Source organism: Sander lucioperca, chromosome 1, assembly GCF_008315115.2.
Source record: "Sander lucioperca isolate FBNREF2018 chromosome 1, SLUC_FBN_1.2, whole genome shotgun sequence".
Taxonomy (NCBI): domain Eukaryota; kingdom Metazoa; phylum Chordata; class Actinopteri; order Perciformes; family Percidae; genus Sander; species Sander lucioperca.
In genome coordinates, this window is record NC_050173.1 from 26,605,017 (window position 1) to 26,623,402 (window position 18,386).

At 41.5% G+C, this 18,386-nt stretch overlaps 1 protein-coding gene across 2 annotated transcripts; it reads left to right on the forward strand.

Moving 5' to 3' along the window:
* Positions 1-1,105: 1,105 nt before the first annotated feature.
* Positions 1,106-17,754, forward strand: LOC116052584 (rab11 family-interacting protein 1). 2 transcript variants are annotated; one of them, XM_031303383.2, is made up of 6 exons: positions 1,106-1,981; positions 5,882-6,417; positions 9,136-9,745; positions 10,395-12,845; positions 14,177-14,285; positions 16,400-17,754. In XM_031303383.2, exons 1-6 carry the CDS (start codon positions 1,602-1,604, stop codon positions 16,658-16,660), a joined length of 4,347 nt encoding a protein of 1,448 aa, XP_031159243.1. In that variant the 5' UTR covers positions 1,106-1,601; the 3' UTR covers positions 16,661-17,754. The 2 variants fall into 2 exon arrangements, with proteins under 2 accessions (XP_031159243.1, XP_031159242.1); XM_031303382.2 differs by having other exon boundaries at positions 1,602-1,981; positions 14,177-14,312.
* The last annotated feature ends 632 nt before the right edge of the window (positions 17,755-18,386 follow it).

The following is an 18,386-nucleotide window of genomic DNA, read 5'->3' on the forward strand; positions in this document are numbered from 1 at the left end:
TAATACTCAAGTACAAGTATGTCAAAACTTTGCTTGAGTAAATGTATTAAGTTACTTTGCTCCACTGTGTGTAAGACAACATCTGCTGGTGATTTAACATAAATACAGAAATCCATAGCCCTTAAGGGACTTTATGAAAATGATTGTTGTGTGGAGCGGAGGCTGAACATTAGGTTTAATACAGTAGTAGTCATATTTCCTTTGGATCCGCCTCTCGACTAAGAAAAAACAAAAACAGCAACACCTTCCCCACAATATCTCAAAGTTATATAACACTATTGACTAATAACTAAAGGCGCCTATTGAATTTAAGATGGTATACAAACATAATGTGTCCTGTTTACTGAATATTGCAGCTATTGAAGGTGGGAGCTGCTGTAGAAAAAGACAAAGGACACCCTCTCTTCAATTACTAAAAATGCAATATGCAACTGTCCAAACAAATGTAGGTGAGTGACTCCCCCTTCAGAAACTAAAAAAATACTATTTGATAAAGCTTGCCAAAATGCTGTGGAATTTGACATTGAGGCTGTCTCAGTGTTACAGCAGATTCATTGGATCGGATGGTGGCTGATATGTTTTATTAGTTTAGAAACAAATAGCAGGATGTGACTATAGCATCTCCACATGGGAGTCTTCAATATGTGTTTGTAGTTGCTCTCTTACCTTATTGCTCTTTTGTACTGATTTCCTTCACACTGAACTGTCACTGATCGCCACCAGGTGGGGTTGTAGCTGCAAGGATGACAGTAACCTGATGAAGTCCAAAAGTTCTCCAGCCAATAGCTATAAAGGACTACAGTAGAATGTAGTTTTAAAATGAATGCACAGGTCTGTCCATGAAAGTGAAACACCGAATTGTGTCCATTAAATAAAAGCATTAAAATGATTGATCAGCCTTAAAGGGTCTAATGGTTAGCATTTTTCATTTTCAAGTCTTTTTAAGGCTTATTATTTGGTTGGAAGGAATAATTCTCGAAATCCAAAAATGTGAAAGACGAGCTGGGAATACGTTTTAACTGAGGGTTCCGCCCATAAACTTAAGTGACTTTATTTACTGCTGTTTCACACAAAGCCAAGCTGCTGAAATGCAGATCTCTTCTCTCAGCAGCAGTAGCAGCAGCGTACAGCATGTATCTGTGTGTCGGCAGATCTGATAAAGCATCGGTTGGGTGTTTCTCTTTAATTCTGCGGCATCTCTCTCACTGTATGCGGGCCTGCTGTTCTAGAGGAGGGCGGGCCGTGAGCACAACGAGCAGATTTCAATACAGTACAGTAAACTAGCTGATGCGACACATGTAACTACGGAGCACGGGATGATTTCAGCACGCAGCTCGCCTAACTTGGTTTGCATTGATTGGATTTGGAAATGGCACGCGGAGTTTCCAGTTGAGCACAGGCGCGGTCTGCTGTCTGGAGACTGACCTCGGGTAAACCCTCAGAGGCTCCGCGGACTTTGGAGATATTCTGCAGAGGTGTTTTTTGCGCAGCACGGTAACTCTTGCGCAACACAAAGGGGATGATCTCCAAAGCAACTGATAAAGACTGAGTGAACCTACGATTATTAAAGGATACACAGGCAGCTTGTGTAGCGGTGCAAGATGATGTCACTGATAGATCTGGACGATGATCAGCGATGGGTGCCCACTCATGTGAATGTCACCGTCCTCCGCGCAAGAGGACTGCGAACCAAGGGCAAGCACGGCAGCCGCTACCTCTACACCATCATGCAGGTGGGGAAGGAGAAGTACACCACCGGGCTGGTGGAGAAGGCGGAGGTGCCCGAGTGGAGCGAGGAGTGCTGCTTCGAGCTGCTACCCGGGATCCTGGAGGACGGCGGCCGGAGCGCCTACCCCCCGGGGAGCGGGGACCTGGTCCTCACCGTCATGCACCGGGTGCTTATCGGACTTGACGTGTTTCTCGGCCAAACCATCATTCCTCTTGATAGGATATTTCAGGAGGGAATGTGTCCTCGAGATGAGTAGGTTGTGTTTGAATTTTAATGAAGCCTGCATGACAAACCATGCAGTTTATCAGTTTACTATTCGCACAGAAGATAGAAGTCATGTGTCATGTTATGTTTATGTCAGACTGGGGCAGACAGTGGGGAAAGAAGTAGGCTATGCTGTCAGATATCTTTTACTTAAGTAAAAGTAGCAATAGCCTACCACAGTGTAAAAATACTCTGTTACGAATAAAAGTCCTGCATTCAAATAAGTCAGAGTACAGAAGGTATTAGCATGTCACCTACTTAAAGTAGGCTACCAAAAGTAAAAGTAGGCTATAATTATGCAGAATGGCACCTTTCAGAATAATATATAGCCTATTCTATAACTGGACCTCAAAATTGTACTTAAGTAGCCTACAGTACTTAAATACATAATTTTGGATATTATATTGTTAGGTTATTTAGTAAACATTAAAGGAGAATGATATGCAGCTTTTAATATAGTCCTTCATTCAAATGATGTAATTCATTTAGTAGCCAATTTTGGAGGTAGTTTTCGTCTCTCTCCTGCCTTGATGATCTCCTCATAGTGATGATCAACCACCTTCTTCCAAAATCCCACAACACAGCAGCTAATAAAAGAGAGGACGAGAGTTAAACAATGAAATCCGACGTGGTAGTGTTTTGCAGGATGACACAGAAAACTGCTAGCTTGAACCCTAAACGCATACAAGTTCATTAAATGCTGGCCCTTTATGTACTCCAGAAGCAGTTCCCACAATGCACTGCAAATCAACATGAGATGCATTTTCCACTGTGGAACAAGTAGTGATTCTAGCCAGAAGGCCTCCATCTTTATGCACAATGCACATCTCCCATTTTCTTTTATACAGCACTTTCTTTTATATTGCACTAAATGTATCCTCAAATACTTTGTGACAAAAACATGATGTAGTTGACTGTTCACACAGAAGATAGAAGTGATGTTGTGTTTTTATGTTGGACTGGGATGCACAGACAGTGGTGGAATAAGAACTCACAGATGTTTTACCAAAAGTAGCAATACTCTGTTACAAGTAACAATTCTGCATTCAAAATATTACTTCAGTATAAGTACACAAGTGTTAGCATCAAAATATATACTTAAAATGCCAGAAGTACTCATTATGCGGAATGGCCTATTTCAGAATCATATTACATCACTGAATTATAATTAGTGATGCAATAATGTACATCACTTCATGTGAATAGGTTTTTTTTTTAACCTTTATTTATTCAGGGAAGGTTCACTGAGAGGCAGCCTCTCTTTTGCAGGAACACCCTGATCACATTCACACAGTTACACATTCATACCTGGAAGCTGCCCAGTACCACCACAGTCTGATCTGCTGGCCACTGAGCAGCTCCACTGGAGCAGTTGGGGTTAAGTGCCTTGCTCAAGGGCACCTCAGCGCTGTTCATTCACTTTCCCCAGATTTTATCCTGTCAGTCTGGGGATTGAACCGACGACCTCCCGGTCACAAGCTCACATCTCTAACCTTTAGACCACCACTGCCCTAATATATATCACCATGAAACTTCCTCAGTTGATTACTTACATTAAAGCATAACTCTCGCCAAAATGCAACCTAGTTTTTTTTTTTTTAATGTACCCGAGTCAAACTTTTGTTTAAAAGCATAATTAGGACGGAAACGCCACTTTTAAGATTTACCGTATTTTCGTTTTTTGGTCAAATGGCCTTTTGAATGGGAGTCCTAGGGGCACTTCTATGATAGCATCAAAATCACTATTTTTTAAAACACTAAGAAGGCTCGACACAACATGAAACTTTGCTCGAAGCACCACCAGGGTCTCTACACATGAACTCGAGCATTGAGAACATTGTTTGTGTACACAGAGTTTACTGACAAAAAACTTTAGCAGTTGTTGTTTACGCTATCCGCCATCTTGTCAGTCAAAAAGTATCAATCTCCAAATGCGAATGAATGGACTCCATAGGAGGAAATGTCATTCTTATATGAGGCTCCTTTTTCAACTTCAAGGTCAATATTGTTTTTCACTAACGACAAAACAGCAAATTATCCGTGCATTTATATGGAACTAAACTTTAGGAGCTTTCCATCTTTACGCTCCTCCCTCGACTATTTTTGACTGGCTGGATGGACGGCGACCAGAAAAACCAACAGCTACAGTGAGTTGCTCAAAACCTTTCTTTTTAGTAAACTCTGTGTACACAATGTTCTCAATATTCTCGAGTTCATGTGTAGAGCCCCTGGTGATACTTGGAGCAAAGTTTCATGTTGTGTCGAGCCTTCTTAGTGTTTTAAAAAATAGTGATTTTGATGCTATCATAGTAGTGGCCCTAGCCCTGGCCATTTGAACGAAAAACTAAAATACGGTAAATCTTAAAAGTGGTGTTTCCGTCCTAATTATGCTTTTAAATGAAAGTTTGAGTCGGGTACATTCACAAAAACACCCTAGGTTGCATTTTGGCGAGAGTTACGCTTCAAGGCAATTGTTTTTGTATTACAAGTTTTCTGAAATGTTAAGTTTAAATATGCAAATTATGCATTATCTTATTAAATATGCACTAATTTGCATAGCCTACATTTCCAGAACAGAAATCATTGTGTAAAGCCAGGTTCAAAATTCTTGTTACAGAGGGAATTTTGGATATCTCTTATTATACATTTTTGCCGTGTTCTTAGGAATAAAATGTTATATAAATCAGGCTATGAATGATATATGAACAAAGTACCCCTCTGTAAAAACCCTCAGGAGATAGATAGGAATGAGACTGGAAAGTTTGGTGTATGGAAGTGCTACTGAAGTTCAGTACATTTGCTGGCTCACAACACAAGAACAAAGAATAAATCATCTCAATTATAATTTTTGGCTAATAGGACACTGAAGCCTTCTTCAGTACTTCCTTTAAATATAGTAACCAGTAACTGGTATTCCACAATGTTACTTTATCTGGCAATAGCTTTGGAAATGTAGACCTGCCAAAGTGAGACTGGTGAACTTGGTATCAAGGCACTGATATAAATAGCACAAGGATGTGAGGAAGAGTGAAAGGTTGTTCATCACTTTGTGTTTTGAAAATTGCAGGGAAGTGGAAATATTTTGGAAGTTTTTTGGTCATGCGAGGTATGTCCGTGATAATGAACTATGACAGAAAATGCGTAGCTTGGTCTGTACTGTTCCCCCAAAGTAAGAACGTGAATTCAGTTTACATACTGTAAGAGTAAGTTATTTTTACTGTTACTGTAGTGTATATTGAAATAGGTTTGAATCTTTTTTAATTTGCCTGATTGTGAGTACTTGAATACCTCAGTTGTGCCGCAGGTGACGCAACAAGACTCCCCAGTAATATGTAAAACATCTCCACTAAAGCAATACAACGCATCTGGATTTAATTGTGGGCTATACGCCCTCTCTCATACTCCCTCTCTACGCTCAGTGAAACTCGCACTGAATTCCTGCTGTTAGTTTTGGCTCTACAACACTTTCTCTGGTCAACTCAGAGGGTTGAGGAGGCAGTAGCAGAGGGAGGATTCCATTGGTTGAATCTTCATACAGTATTGTCTGACATTGCACATACACATCGGTGGCTAGACCTTGAGGAATTAGAAGTGTGATTTCCTTCTATGAGGCTTAAAAAAACTGTATGTTGTCAAAGATTATGAGTTCAGTCCCCCGAGCAGTATTTCCAGATTATGTAATATGTGGAAAGCATTGCCAAAAGGAAATCAATGTTTTTGTTGCTGCAGGGGAAAGGCCCGATTACACATGACCTCTGATTTTAGCTTTAAACAGATAGCATCACACTTCAGATATCCTGCTAAAGTAATGTATTTATTTAAAGCAGTGATATAAGAGTGACTGTCACAGTGTGGATGTTGACTGTCCCTTTTCTTTTGTGGCTCCAGATGGTTCAAGCTCAACTCTAAGGCGGGTAGAAAGGAAAAGGAACGTGGTGAACTTCAAGTAACAGTCCAGTTCACTCGCAACAACATGACAGCCAGCATGTTCGACCTCACCATAAAGGACAAACCTCGCTCTGCTTTTGGCAAGCTCAAGGATCGCGTCACGGGGAGGAAGAGGGGGGACATGGAGTCCTCCTCAGCCATTGTGCCAGGCCGCTTTGCCGCCCTGTCCGGAAACCTGGGGCAGCCGTTTGGAGAGCAGGGGGACGGAGGGCCGGCAGAGTCACGAGGAGATGTGGAGATAGCAGAGGAGAAGAGGAACAAAATGAAAGATTTTTTTAAAGGGAGGCTGCGCAAGTCATCTGACACCAGGTCATGCTCATCGCTGGCTTCAGAGAGTAGTGTGTCTTCCATGGCCAGTGATAACCCCGGCCCTCCACCCAGCCTGGATCTGATGTCAGACCCTCCCAGCTCTCCTATCTACACTAGCAAAGTGAGAGTGGACACCCATTACGGAGAGATAGATTTAGCTAAAAAAGGTAGGCTTTGAAATAATTCATATGTTCATGACATGAAGGCTGGTGACTGTTTTCATATTGCCTGTTAATAAATCACATTCCCACAGTGTTTTAAAGCAGAAGCGGGACAACTCTCTGGGAAATAGGACAAGTCAGGATCTAGGTAGTCTTGCATTGCCAGACCTTCCTCCACAGCGCTGCGGAGGAGGGTCTGGCTAGTCCACACAGCAATCCGGAATGGGAGAAAAAAGTGCTCTGGTTTATTGGCATTTCTTAAAAGCAATCGTCTTGGGCAGTGCTAAGCACTGAGCAGAGCCACGGTACCGCTGCAAAATAGCCTCGGGAAGGAACTTGTTTTGGTGGAACATGTGTACATTCAAAGGTTGTTTTAGTCGTGCAACAGAAAACTCAGATTGAACAGATAGTCTAGCTAGCTGTCTCGATTTACCCTGCAGAGATCTGAGGAGCAGTTAATCATAGTCCTCATAAATCGACCGGAGTTTAAAATTACAACACAAAGGAAGCGGAAGGTAACGGACATCCGTAAACGGACACCTGAAAAGAGTGACATCCGGCGGAATTTCCGGCAGAACGAGAACAATCCCGGAAGTGGAACGTCGTGGATATAGACTAGGATCTGGGTGGCTTACCGCCTCTACCTGGAAAACCCCAGTAAATAGTTATCACTCCCTCTGTACCTACCACAAGTAAGAGTTCAACCTATGCTTGATGGTGAGGCTGATACAAGTGTTTGAGATTTAAAAGTATTCTAACCAAATATAGACTTATATTTGTTTTTTAACATAACCACACATACAAATAAGTTAAAATTCTTTTATAAGGATCCCTTGAATTTGGATATTGCAGAATTGTGACTGCGTGGGACTTAATAACCTTGTAAGTGCCAACTGGTAGACAAACTATGTAATAGCGACACTGTTTCTAAATTTTCCAAACCATATGGCACCAAACAAGTATAATACCTCATAATAGAGAAGGAGCACTATGAAGTTATACAACAACCTAAACACACTTCCAATAAAGCATCACCAGAGAAAGATCAACAGTAAGGGCCAGATGTACTAACGCTTTTGCGCCCACTTCAGGCGTATTTGTTTCGCAACGTGCGCATAAAAGCATGGCAAGGTATTTACAAACAGGCAGCACTGAGGTAAAAGCGCAGACTGCCTGTCGCGTGAACTGAAAATGGCAAATTGCGTTTTTCCACACATGCATATGCCCTTGATCCATGGGAGGGTCAAGGGGAAAGTGGGAGTTTCCCATAAAGAGATGGGAGGGGAAGCGTAAAGTGCACCTAATTATGTATTCCGCGGTATGTACAAAAACCACCCGTGACAGCGTACCTCAATTTTGCGGTGAAAATTCTCCGCCTCTTAAAAGCAGGTGTAAACCTGGAAGTGGGTTTCCTCGCATATGCCTCCTGGTGAAATGGCAGCAGTAATCCGAGCAAGACGGAGACATAGGCCAAGGAGATGAGCTGAAAGGGTTTTTGCCACAAGGATCACACTTTTTCAGTTGAGTGAACACAAAATCATTAAGCGTTACAGATTAAGCAGCCATGCAATATGCATTCAAAGAAGAAATCAAAGATGACATTGAATCTCCGACTCAGCGTTCACATTCCATTCCAGCAGTTGTTAAACTCCTCGCTACATTACACATATTGGCATCAGGATCATTTCAAACAGTCATAGCATCAGCAGTGGGAATATCGCAGTCTGCCCTCAGCTGTATCATAGCACAAGTACTTAATGCTTTGCTACAGCGCAATTTACGGTGTAGTGGGTGGAGAAAGGCGCTGATTGCCCGATGAACTGCAGGTTTGGTAAATACGATGTAAGCTGAAGTATCACAGCGTGCGCTTTCTGTGGGTTGGCCATGGCGCTGATAACGCTACATTCGCAAATGTACGTACATCTGGCCCTCAGTCTCCATAGGAAGTACAACACAGTATTTTATGTAGTTAAGATGTAGAGTCCACACGAGTAAAAGTAAAAAAGAGTAAAATATTTTATTTAACAGTCTACTAAGCTACTTAGAATGTTGTATTAGCAACACATTAGCTTCAGACGAAAATGGTGGACGTAACAATATGTCAGTTAGGCTACATTTACTACGTTTTGGTTTTTAAGCGGAGTTTTGAGTCAAAAGCGATCTCCATGCACACAAGTATTTTTAGCTCCAGTAGAAGAACTAATCTCCGTTTAAACTAACGCGCCCAAACCGCATATCTCATCAACATTCTCGTATACTGGGCATGCACGTGCCAGGGTAAAAAGGAGGCAGCATGTATAATGCGCCTGTTAATGGTAGTTACCATGGTAATGTTGATGTCAGTGTTGGTTTTGCCATAGGTTTCCGTTTGCGGCCATTGAAACTGCAACACAACCCCTGGAAATTCCAAATCGAAATGGGGTTCAGAAGTGTTTTCAAATTTCTCCGGTTTAGGGGCTCTGAAACGCCAGAGCAGTATCAATGTGAGGTGTAAACGTAACAAAAGATTTTTGTTTTTAAACCAAAACCTAGCAATGTAAATGTAGCCTTAAACTCCTATGGAACTGTTGTCAGTAGTGGTTCCTACTAGCAACAGAATGTTCAACTGAAACCTGCTGATAGCGTCTCCCTCAGATTCAATAACTTTTCCCAGATTTTCTTGTGTTTAGATAAAAATATAAGGTGTAGACTTTTAATAACCCAGTTCTTCCTTCCCTCCAACAGTGCTCACCAGCCAGCACACCACAAAGGTTCTCACACACAAGCGAGCCTTCAGCGATGAAGCCAGTAAGATCACGACAGCCTTCCCTCGATCAAATCCTGCAGTGGAGTCTCTGAAGGGTCAGACCATGACTCAGTCCAAGTCTTCCCTGTGTATAAATGGCAGCCACGTCTATGACTCCGAGCCATCGACTCCAAAGACCTCAGGAGCCCACCAGCCCAAGCTGGACCTGCTGGAGAGGTGCTCCCCGCTCTCTCGTTCCCTGCAGAATCTCACCAAGAGAAGCGAGGACAAAGGTTCCTTTGCCGAGGGCCAGCGCTGGTCCTTTGACAGGATGAAGAAAGATGAGAAGGAGGAAGAAAAGGAATCTCGGGCATCGTCTCCCCCAATCCAGAAAGCTCAGATGGGGGGTCGCCCTATACAGGCAGAGATGCCCATCATCTCCTCTGCTGCTCTTTCACCCGACAAAGGGAGGAAGCTGAGAAAGACGTTATTCTCTGGAGGGAGAAGTGACTCTCTGCCAGCTAAGTCAGACCTGAACCAGGCTGGTTTGACATCTGAGGGGAGGCTCAGAGGCTGGTTTGGCTCCGGTGAATCCCAGAACAAGCCAAGGTGAGTGAGGGTCATTTTCAGGTTTTTTTCTGGGCTCCACAGTGTTTGATGAATCCACTTTCTATCCAGACACAGCAACAGGCACATGGGAGGCGTGTTTCAGCTGGGTGTCCTGAGTTCAGTGTTTGCTCTGCTCCATGCTCATTTGAAAATGGAATAGATGTAGTTCATAGTTTACTCCATTTTGCGACCATGCAGTGTCATCATATCATACTACATTTTTTCCCTCACAAATAGCACTCAAGCATTTCCATTAGCTTTATCAACGTGTGTTTCTCTATCAAAGATGCAACATCACTTTTGAAAAATGCACTTGCAGAAGGATGCAAAAAAAATCATTCCATGTTGATATGAGCTCACCCTGCAGAAAAGCTGCCAGTGCAGATAGTCTGGAATGGCTACAATGCATTTTTATTTTTGCTTGATAATTTTGCAAATGTGCTTTGCTTTTTTTTGATTAAGTTACTGTTTTCATAATTCTTTCATTTGGCCCGTTTGATATGTACTGATGTTAGTGGACTTTTCTAGGTAACAGAAACGTCAGTTAGTATTTTGGTTCTTTTCTGTTTGTATAAGATAGATGTTCCCCGTTTGGTAACCTGGCACATCATTAACTACGAGGACTATTGTGCCCTATTTTCCTCTACAGGCTGGAAGTTTCTCCTAAGGTAGAAAGCAGCTCAGACATACCCCCTCCCCTCCCTCCTCGCTCCCCTGTACCCCCTGAGTGCTCCTCTCCCTCTACCTCTCCCTCTGGTCATGTCTCACCTGATCACTGCAATCACACCAATCCCTTCACCCCCTCTCCCTCCTCAACCCCAATTTCCCCCTCCAACCCTTTCCCCCCACGTATGCAGCGCAATCCCTTTTTTGAGGATCTCATGGCAGAAGAGTCACAGAGGTCCCCTCCTTTTGCGCCTTGCTCCTCATCCGGCTCCTCCCCCTTTCATTACACTACTCTGCCCTCCCAGCCCTGCACACCCAGCCCTGCTCATGGTGTTAAAGCTACAAATATGGATTACATAAAGCGGGAGCGCCCCAGGTCAGTAGCTAGGCAGACATCTCTCCCTGCATTACTACCCAGAGCAGCCACAGCAAACCCCTCCGCCCCTCGATGCACGTCAGAGAGTGCAGAAGAATGGGATGACTCGTTTGATGCCTTTGCCTCCAGCAGGCTCAACTCACCTATAGGGGGTCTTCCACAGAAACAGCTGAGAACCAGTCCTATTTCATCTCATAGACACAGTTATCTTCCAGTTAATAACAACACCAATAATCATGCACAAGAGCTGCAAACATGTGAAGAGGAGCCTCCACCTTTGCCTCCAAGGAAACCTTTAAGAACGTCAGTGAATGAGATTTACTCTGACGGCTGGTTGCACAGAGGTCAAGAGCTGGCTGTCCATAAAGAAGCCTACCTCCTCTCACAGACTGGCGTAGCCTCGCTGCAACGCGGAAGAGAAGGAGAATGCAAAAGAAACAGTATCTCTCCAGACCCTCACACCAGCAGCGAGACTTCCGACTCCCTCAGTGTTCCCTCTCAGCCATACACCAATATGACTTCGTCAGGATTCATGTCTGAAGAAAAGCTCAAAAAGTTTAAATATGAACCTTTGGAAGATGAAACCGACCGCTGGGGAGGGATGTTGTTTGAACAAGACTTGTATGGACGCGTGTGCAGAGGAAACTACGGACAACCCAAAGTAAATTGTTTATCGTTGAGCGCTGAAGAAACTTCTGGAAAAAAGATAACATCTATAAACTCAGGACCTAAAATACTTCTTGACAGTGAGAGATCTGTTGCAACTCTTTTGAACATGTCATCTACTACTCCCTCAGAGCCAGATGCAAAGGTACTAGATATCACAACCACTCCAGTAGAGGAGATGGAGTCTAATCCACCTCAAACCACATGCATCAACAATAATGTGTCTCTCTCACTAACCTCAGGAGATCTGAACATGAATGTGAATAATTCAGATTTTGGTTTCATTGATTCAGATGGCTCTTCTCAGTCAGAGGTAGTTGATACTCTCAAAGGCATCAAGAGCGGGACTTTTCCACAGCCGCCAGAAGCTTTACAGATAGCAGCTTACCATCTAGAGACAGTGAGCACACCTGAGGATATGTTCACTTTAAAGGACACCTACATACCTGAGATGAACTCTTCCTTTGAAATAACTGCATCGTCTAACAAACTGTACAAAATCTCTCCAGTTCTCCAAGACAATTGCCATGATTGTCGATGTGAACTAAATAACGTGGCATCACATGGTAACTCCAGAATGAACAGCAGAGAGATCGCTGCTTTGTCGTCACAAAATCAAACGTCGAATGCAGCCAATTTTGAAACTGAATCCAGAGAAGTAATATCAAAAAGTGTGGAGGATTTTAAAAAGACACAAAAGGACTTTGATGATAACGGAAATCCACAAGCTGAAACAGCCACACTTAACCAGAGGGAGCCCTTTACTGGTGTGGTTAGTGCACGTTTTAGACCAAAAGGAGTGTCCCGACAGAACAGCAGCGGCAGCCCAAGTAACCAAAACAAAAGTGGAGACAGAGATTTTGAACAGTTCTTGTCCCTCGTTCAAAATATTTCAGAAGTCCGTGAGGGACCATTGTCATACCAGCCCTCTAAATCAGCTCTGTCTTCCTTACTGGCATTAGATAGCACCACACATCACAACGAGTCTACTACAACATCACAAATATCTTCACAGGAGAACACAGGAACAGGAAAATCCTCTGATATCAGTTTTGAAGACCTTCACGCTAAAGTAGCACCAAACTCGAGATCCCCTTCAAAGTCAAAGATTGGGCAATCTTTGCAAGAACCCTCCTCTCCCCCCATCCCTAGTACACTCTCCCTGTCAGCCGGTGCACAGGCTACGCTCCACACTACCCCTGTTTGTTGCCCCTCCATACATCCCTCAAGCATGGGGCCCAGTGCTGGAGGCTGCACTACTCTGGCTGTGGCCCCCTACACCTCCTCCTACTCTACCACCTCCACCACTGACCAGCCCCTGGTCGATGCACGGCACACACTTTTGCCTGAGGAGACTCAGCCAGCTAGCAACCTGCCCCGTCAGGAGAGCAGGTGAGAATCCTCACACTAGGATATGACATATGTAGGTTTTTACAAGCTGTAGTAACAAGCTGTAGATTTCCACATACACTACAAAACACTAAATTGTTTTTATTTGGTTGCTCTGGTTGCTTTGTTTTTCCCGTTAGCCTGGCTTGTTTGATGTTAAATGCATTTATGCCTTCATAAGTTCTTTTTTTCATCCAAAGTGGTTGGATGATACCTGTTGCATTGTTTTTGGCTTTGCTTCACATTTATGTTATTCATCCCATTATTCAGTTTCTTTTTGGCTATTGAACATTTGTTTTTTTTCTTCGCTTTTGTCTGCCTAAATTTAGCTATTTCTGCTGCTACTTTGACCACCTGATACATTATGTCCAGATATCTTGAAGTACTAAGTGAAAGCCAACTGTCATTTCTCCTGTACGGATGTTTTTTTCAGATAACTGAAAGTTTCAGACTTGGATAAAAATAACGGCAATGAAATTGACAACATTGGACATATAACGTATGTAGTAGACGACTTAGTCAGAAGCGCCACTTGGGGGTAAAGACGGTGAAAGCATAAGATGACAGAGTTAAACTGGGCATGCCCGGAATTATGGATATTTGTTGTGTCACTGATGTTCAGGGGACATTTCTAGTGGCACACCTGGATTCAGTCTCTGGAAACAAATAATGCATGTACTTTGTTAGATGTGCACCATCTTTTATGTTTACAGCGGATAGGATACAGGAGAGAAAACTTCATATTTAGAATTCAAATGAATAGATTTGATCATGTTTGTTGGCTTAGAAACAAACAGGCAAAGGACCATAGAGTCATAGCTACTTAGCCATTTAATTATACCCTTTTATTCAATGATAAAAGCAACAAGAGAAAACATGAAGTTGTTATCTCAGAACCCCGGCTCTTCTTTCTGCTAGTCACAAAGTAGCTTTAATTCTAGCTTGTATTCTGATTTCCTTGCTGCTGTTTTTGTTGTTGTTGTACAGTACAGTATAAGCCAACCCTGTCTCTCCCTCCCCCCAAGATGATTTCATCCTCCAGTAACGAGCGAGTCACGGCACTTGCATTTTAGAACATTTCTTGTTGACTGCCGTTTTTAATGCTCAAAGACCAGTAGACACATCCTCTATATTGCTTACTGTTTCTTCCTAGATTCCATCAGATTTTCTGATCTGCTTTGAAGTGTGTGTGATGTTTAGTTATAACTGCTGACTGAACTAAAATACAGTAACTACTGTAGCTTTTTTTTGACCGTACAAGATTAGTTATCTGAAGTGACTGCTAAGCACTTATACTGTGTTGAAATACTAGTGCTGACCTCTTTACTTTGCAGACCTCACCCAGTAAGGCCGCTGACCTCCAGCCAATCAGAGAAGAAGGAGGCTCGTTCGGTTCTGGAGAAGCTGAAGTCTACCATCAACCCTGGACGCACTCTTCACCAGGTTGCGGCAGAGCCTGAGAGGAGTCCGGTACTGCACATAACATAACATAACATAACATAACATAACATAACATAACATAACATAACATAACATAACATAACATAACATAACATAACATAACATAACATAACATAACATAACATAACATAACATCATGATCCCTTTATAACCTTCCATAATATACAGTATATAAAGAATATTTACATATGTAGCTCAACAAGAGGACAATCTTTTGCCCTTTACAGAAACATTGTGGGTTTCCTAATCTTACTAACTAACTTTTACTAACACAGCTAAAATAAAATACATATATAATACATAATACATAAAATATGTTTTTTGTGATATTTTATTATTACTGCCAAGTAAATGACTGAGGATATAACAAATCAGACATGCAAGTGTGCAGCTGCAACCTACCAGCTCCCATTTAGACTGAGGTTACTTTCAACACTGGGGAGAGAAACGCTGGTCCCATTAATTGTTTGGCCCACATAAGAGTTTTCAGGTCCTAAAATTATATTTCTAGTCTTCCTCTATAATACTTTGGACCATTTCTGTAACAGTATGTCAAAGAATAAGGTGATTCTGATGCTTTTAAGGGGAAATTACGTAATAGCAGGCCATGCCACAATCAGTCTAACTGGAAACAGTTAGAAACAGAAGTGTAGAGTTCTTACTTCCGCCATGGAGGTTATGTTTTTGGTTCGGTTTGTCCGTTTGGTTGTTTGCCTGTCAGCAGGATTACAGAAAATCTACTGGCCCGATTTTCATGAAACCTGGTGGAAGGGTGAAGCATGGACCAAGAAGGAACCCATTACATTTTTCAGCGGATCCGAATCACGGGGCAGATACACAAATTATTTTTCAATTTCGTTGACATTGCGAGATAGGGTATTTGTGCTGCATTCATGTGGTGTCATGATGATCGAAAAAAACGAGTTCCCGGCTGGTAATATTAACACTGCATTAACACTGTGAGATAGAACATGCCTTGGTGGAGGTCTTTACTCTCTGAGTACCCTTCTAGTTTATATATATATTATTATAACTACTTCTTCAGATATGAAAAGTGTGTTTCTACACGTTTTTTGTGGGTTTAAGCTGGTGTGCAGACTGCATTTACCATTCATTATGTCACCTATCAAAAACTGCAATCAGGATTTTAAAAATCACAGTAAATTAGTACCCATAACGCTGTGTGAGTCTCATATGCAAACAGCAGAAGAATTAAGTTATTAACATGGCATACCGAATTACAGAAAGCCATTAGGTCCACAGACTATTTAATGCTTCCATGAGCATTTAATAACACCAGCAGTGCACTCAGTGTTAATAAATGCACAGCAGGAAAATGGATGGCTTCATTGTGTGGCTGCTCTGTGACTTACTTTATTTTTTACCACCTACAACACCCCACGACACACCATAGTAAGCTATTTAATATCCATTTAATATCATAATAAGCTCTCATTCAGTCATTTTAACTGCAGTTTCTCATTTAAAGGAATAGTTTGATATTTTGAGAAATATGCTTATTTGCTTTCTTGCCAGGAGTTAGATGAGAGGATTGATACCACTCTCGTGTCTGTTTGATACATTTGAAGCCACAGCCAAAAGCGAGTTAGCTTAGCTTAAAGCCTGCAAATGGGAGGGAAACAGCTTTCCTGGCTATTTCTAACTGTACAAAAACTGACATTTACCTTTGGATTGAGTCAGGTTTCCCCCTGCCTCCATCTTTATGCTAAGCTAAGCTAACTGTCTCTTGTCTGTAGCCCCCATATTAATATTGAATGGGCAGATATGAGAGTGGTATCAGTCTTCTCATCTAACTCAACTCAACGCAAGTGAGTGAGTGAATATGCATATTATAATAATAATAATAATAATAATAATAATAATAATAATAATAATAATGCATTTATTTATATAGCGCTTTTTGCAACACTCAAAGACACTTTACTGAGTTTTATAAAAGGAAATACACATACTACGAAAATTCACACACTAAAATACACACATATTTCCCTAAATGTCGAACTATTCCTTTAACTGTGGCATTTACCAGCCAGATTCACACACATACATCTATTCTGCTCCTGTTCCCTCTGTAGGAGGTGACAGTGGACAACTCGGCCCAGTACCAGCACCTGACCAACATGGAGCTGATCTCCCTGCTGCTGCAGCAGGAGATGGACATGCAGAAGCAGGAGGTGACCTCTGAGCAGCAGGCGGCGCAGCTGCAAAAATGTGAGGCTGAACTGAAAAAGGTGAAGTTACAGGTTCGAGACCTGGAGGACTACATTGATAATCTTTTACTGCGGATAATGGAGCAGACACCCACGCTGCTTCAAGTACGCAACAGACACAAGTGACGACAGTGCTAGTGTGTGTAATGCATATGACGTACAATCCTCTAGAATGCTGTTTCCTCAAGAGTGGGTGCAAAACAAAGGGTTATTATTTAAAATTGGGAATCACTGTTCTAGAGACAGCTACAGTCAAACAAATGCTCCATGAAATCTGATCTCACAATCATCCAGGTCTTCTCACTGCTAATACTGCCTTATTGATGTAGACACAATATTACCCAACATGCATGCTGGTTACTATCCCAATTTGGCACGAAAAGAAAACGGAATAAATTACTATGAGAAAAAGCTTCTATCAAAGCCAAATGATTATTTTACATGCGCTTTCTAGAATAATTTAAGGTAGTCAGCTCTTGTAACTCACTGCTTTCACACATGCATAAAATAAAATACAAGCTAGAGAAAACAAATGTAAGTGCATTTAAGGTGCTCTTCTGGGATTAAAGTAGGTTCTCTGGCAAAATATGATGTTAGCTCAAGTAACCTTAAAAATACAGCTGTTGAAGTGCAAAAATGGCATTTTGTCACAAAGTTTTCATCTCAAACTGTTTTATGAAATGTCAAGTGCACAAAAGGTTAACTTGAGGTATATAATTACATGTTTTCAAATAGAATTTAAGAAATGCTACAAAAAATAGTAACATGTCATTACTTTGCTGCACTGCAATGTGAATACTATAAAAAGAGACGTTTCTGCATTAACATTGCTGTATGATAAGCAAAAAACAATGTTCATGTTGGAGCCTGAAAAGACTAAAGAAGATGAAGACTTATTGTTCAGAATTTCTTTGTTTTTCATTTTTACAAAATACTGTTCATTAAATTCTTATATATTGTTGATGTAGAAGAATGTTTTAATATATTTGTATGTTTGTTTGTCCATTCTGCACTTTTGTTGTTGTTGAAATAGTAAGTTTTACTGTAGAAATTACAAAGCATCAATGCAACAGATAAAAGTATTATAAGTTATTTCTATAAAATACTTTTGTCATGATAATATGTTCTCTAATGTCACTCTAGTACAACTGTAGCTGCTTGCAATGCTTTACATGACCACAGTACTGTACTGTAATAAAATAAAGTGCACATAAGCCAAAGTTTCTGAGGTTCTTTTTGTTGTTGGTTTGTCATTGATAACATAAGCGTTGCTGCATGGTATGGTATCATGCATACCATACCATGCACCAATGCTTATGTCTCTCCACTAGAGAGCACTCCAGTTACTGCACAGTTTGCGTGGAAACCTGCTGGTTCAGCATGGACCTTGCCCTCGGCTTGTGCAAATTGACAAGAGATTTTGATCTACTAGAAATACTATTGTTGTAAACTGCATTTATAACAAATGTTGAAAAGTTGCCCTTGCACTGCTTTCTACCTTAGTACACATATCTTTCTTCGCTTCGATTCCAGATAGTGAAATGCTGATTTACATTAATTTCTGCTCTAAAGCTAAATATAGCAGCATAGGCTGTTTTTGTTTGTTTAAAGACCCAAGAGAGTTGATATATTTCCTGTTTGGATTGAGCAGTCTGTACACTCTCAGAAAAAAAAGGTTGAACAGCAGCTTCACATTTTTCTACCACATTAGTGGTAAAGATGAAAGAATAGAAAGGTTGTCTCCAGTGGTAGAAGTATTCACATCATTTTCTTAAGTAAAAATAGCAATACTACAGTGTAGAACTACTCGGTTAGAAGTAAATGTCCAGCATTCAAAATCTTACTTGAGTAA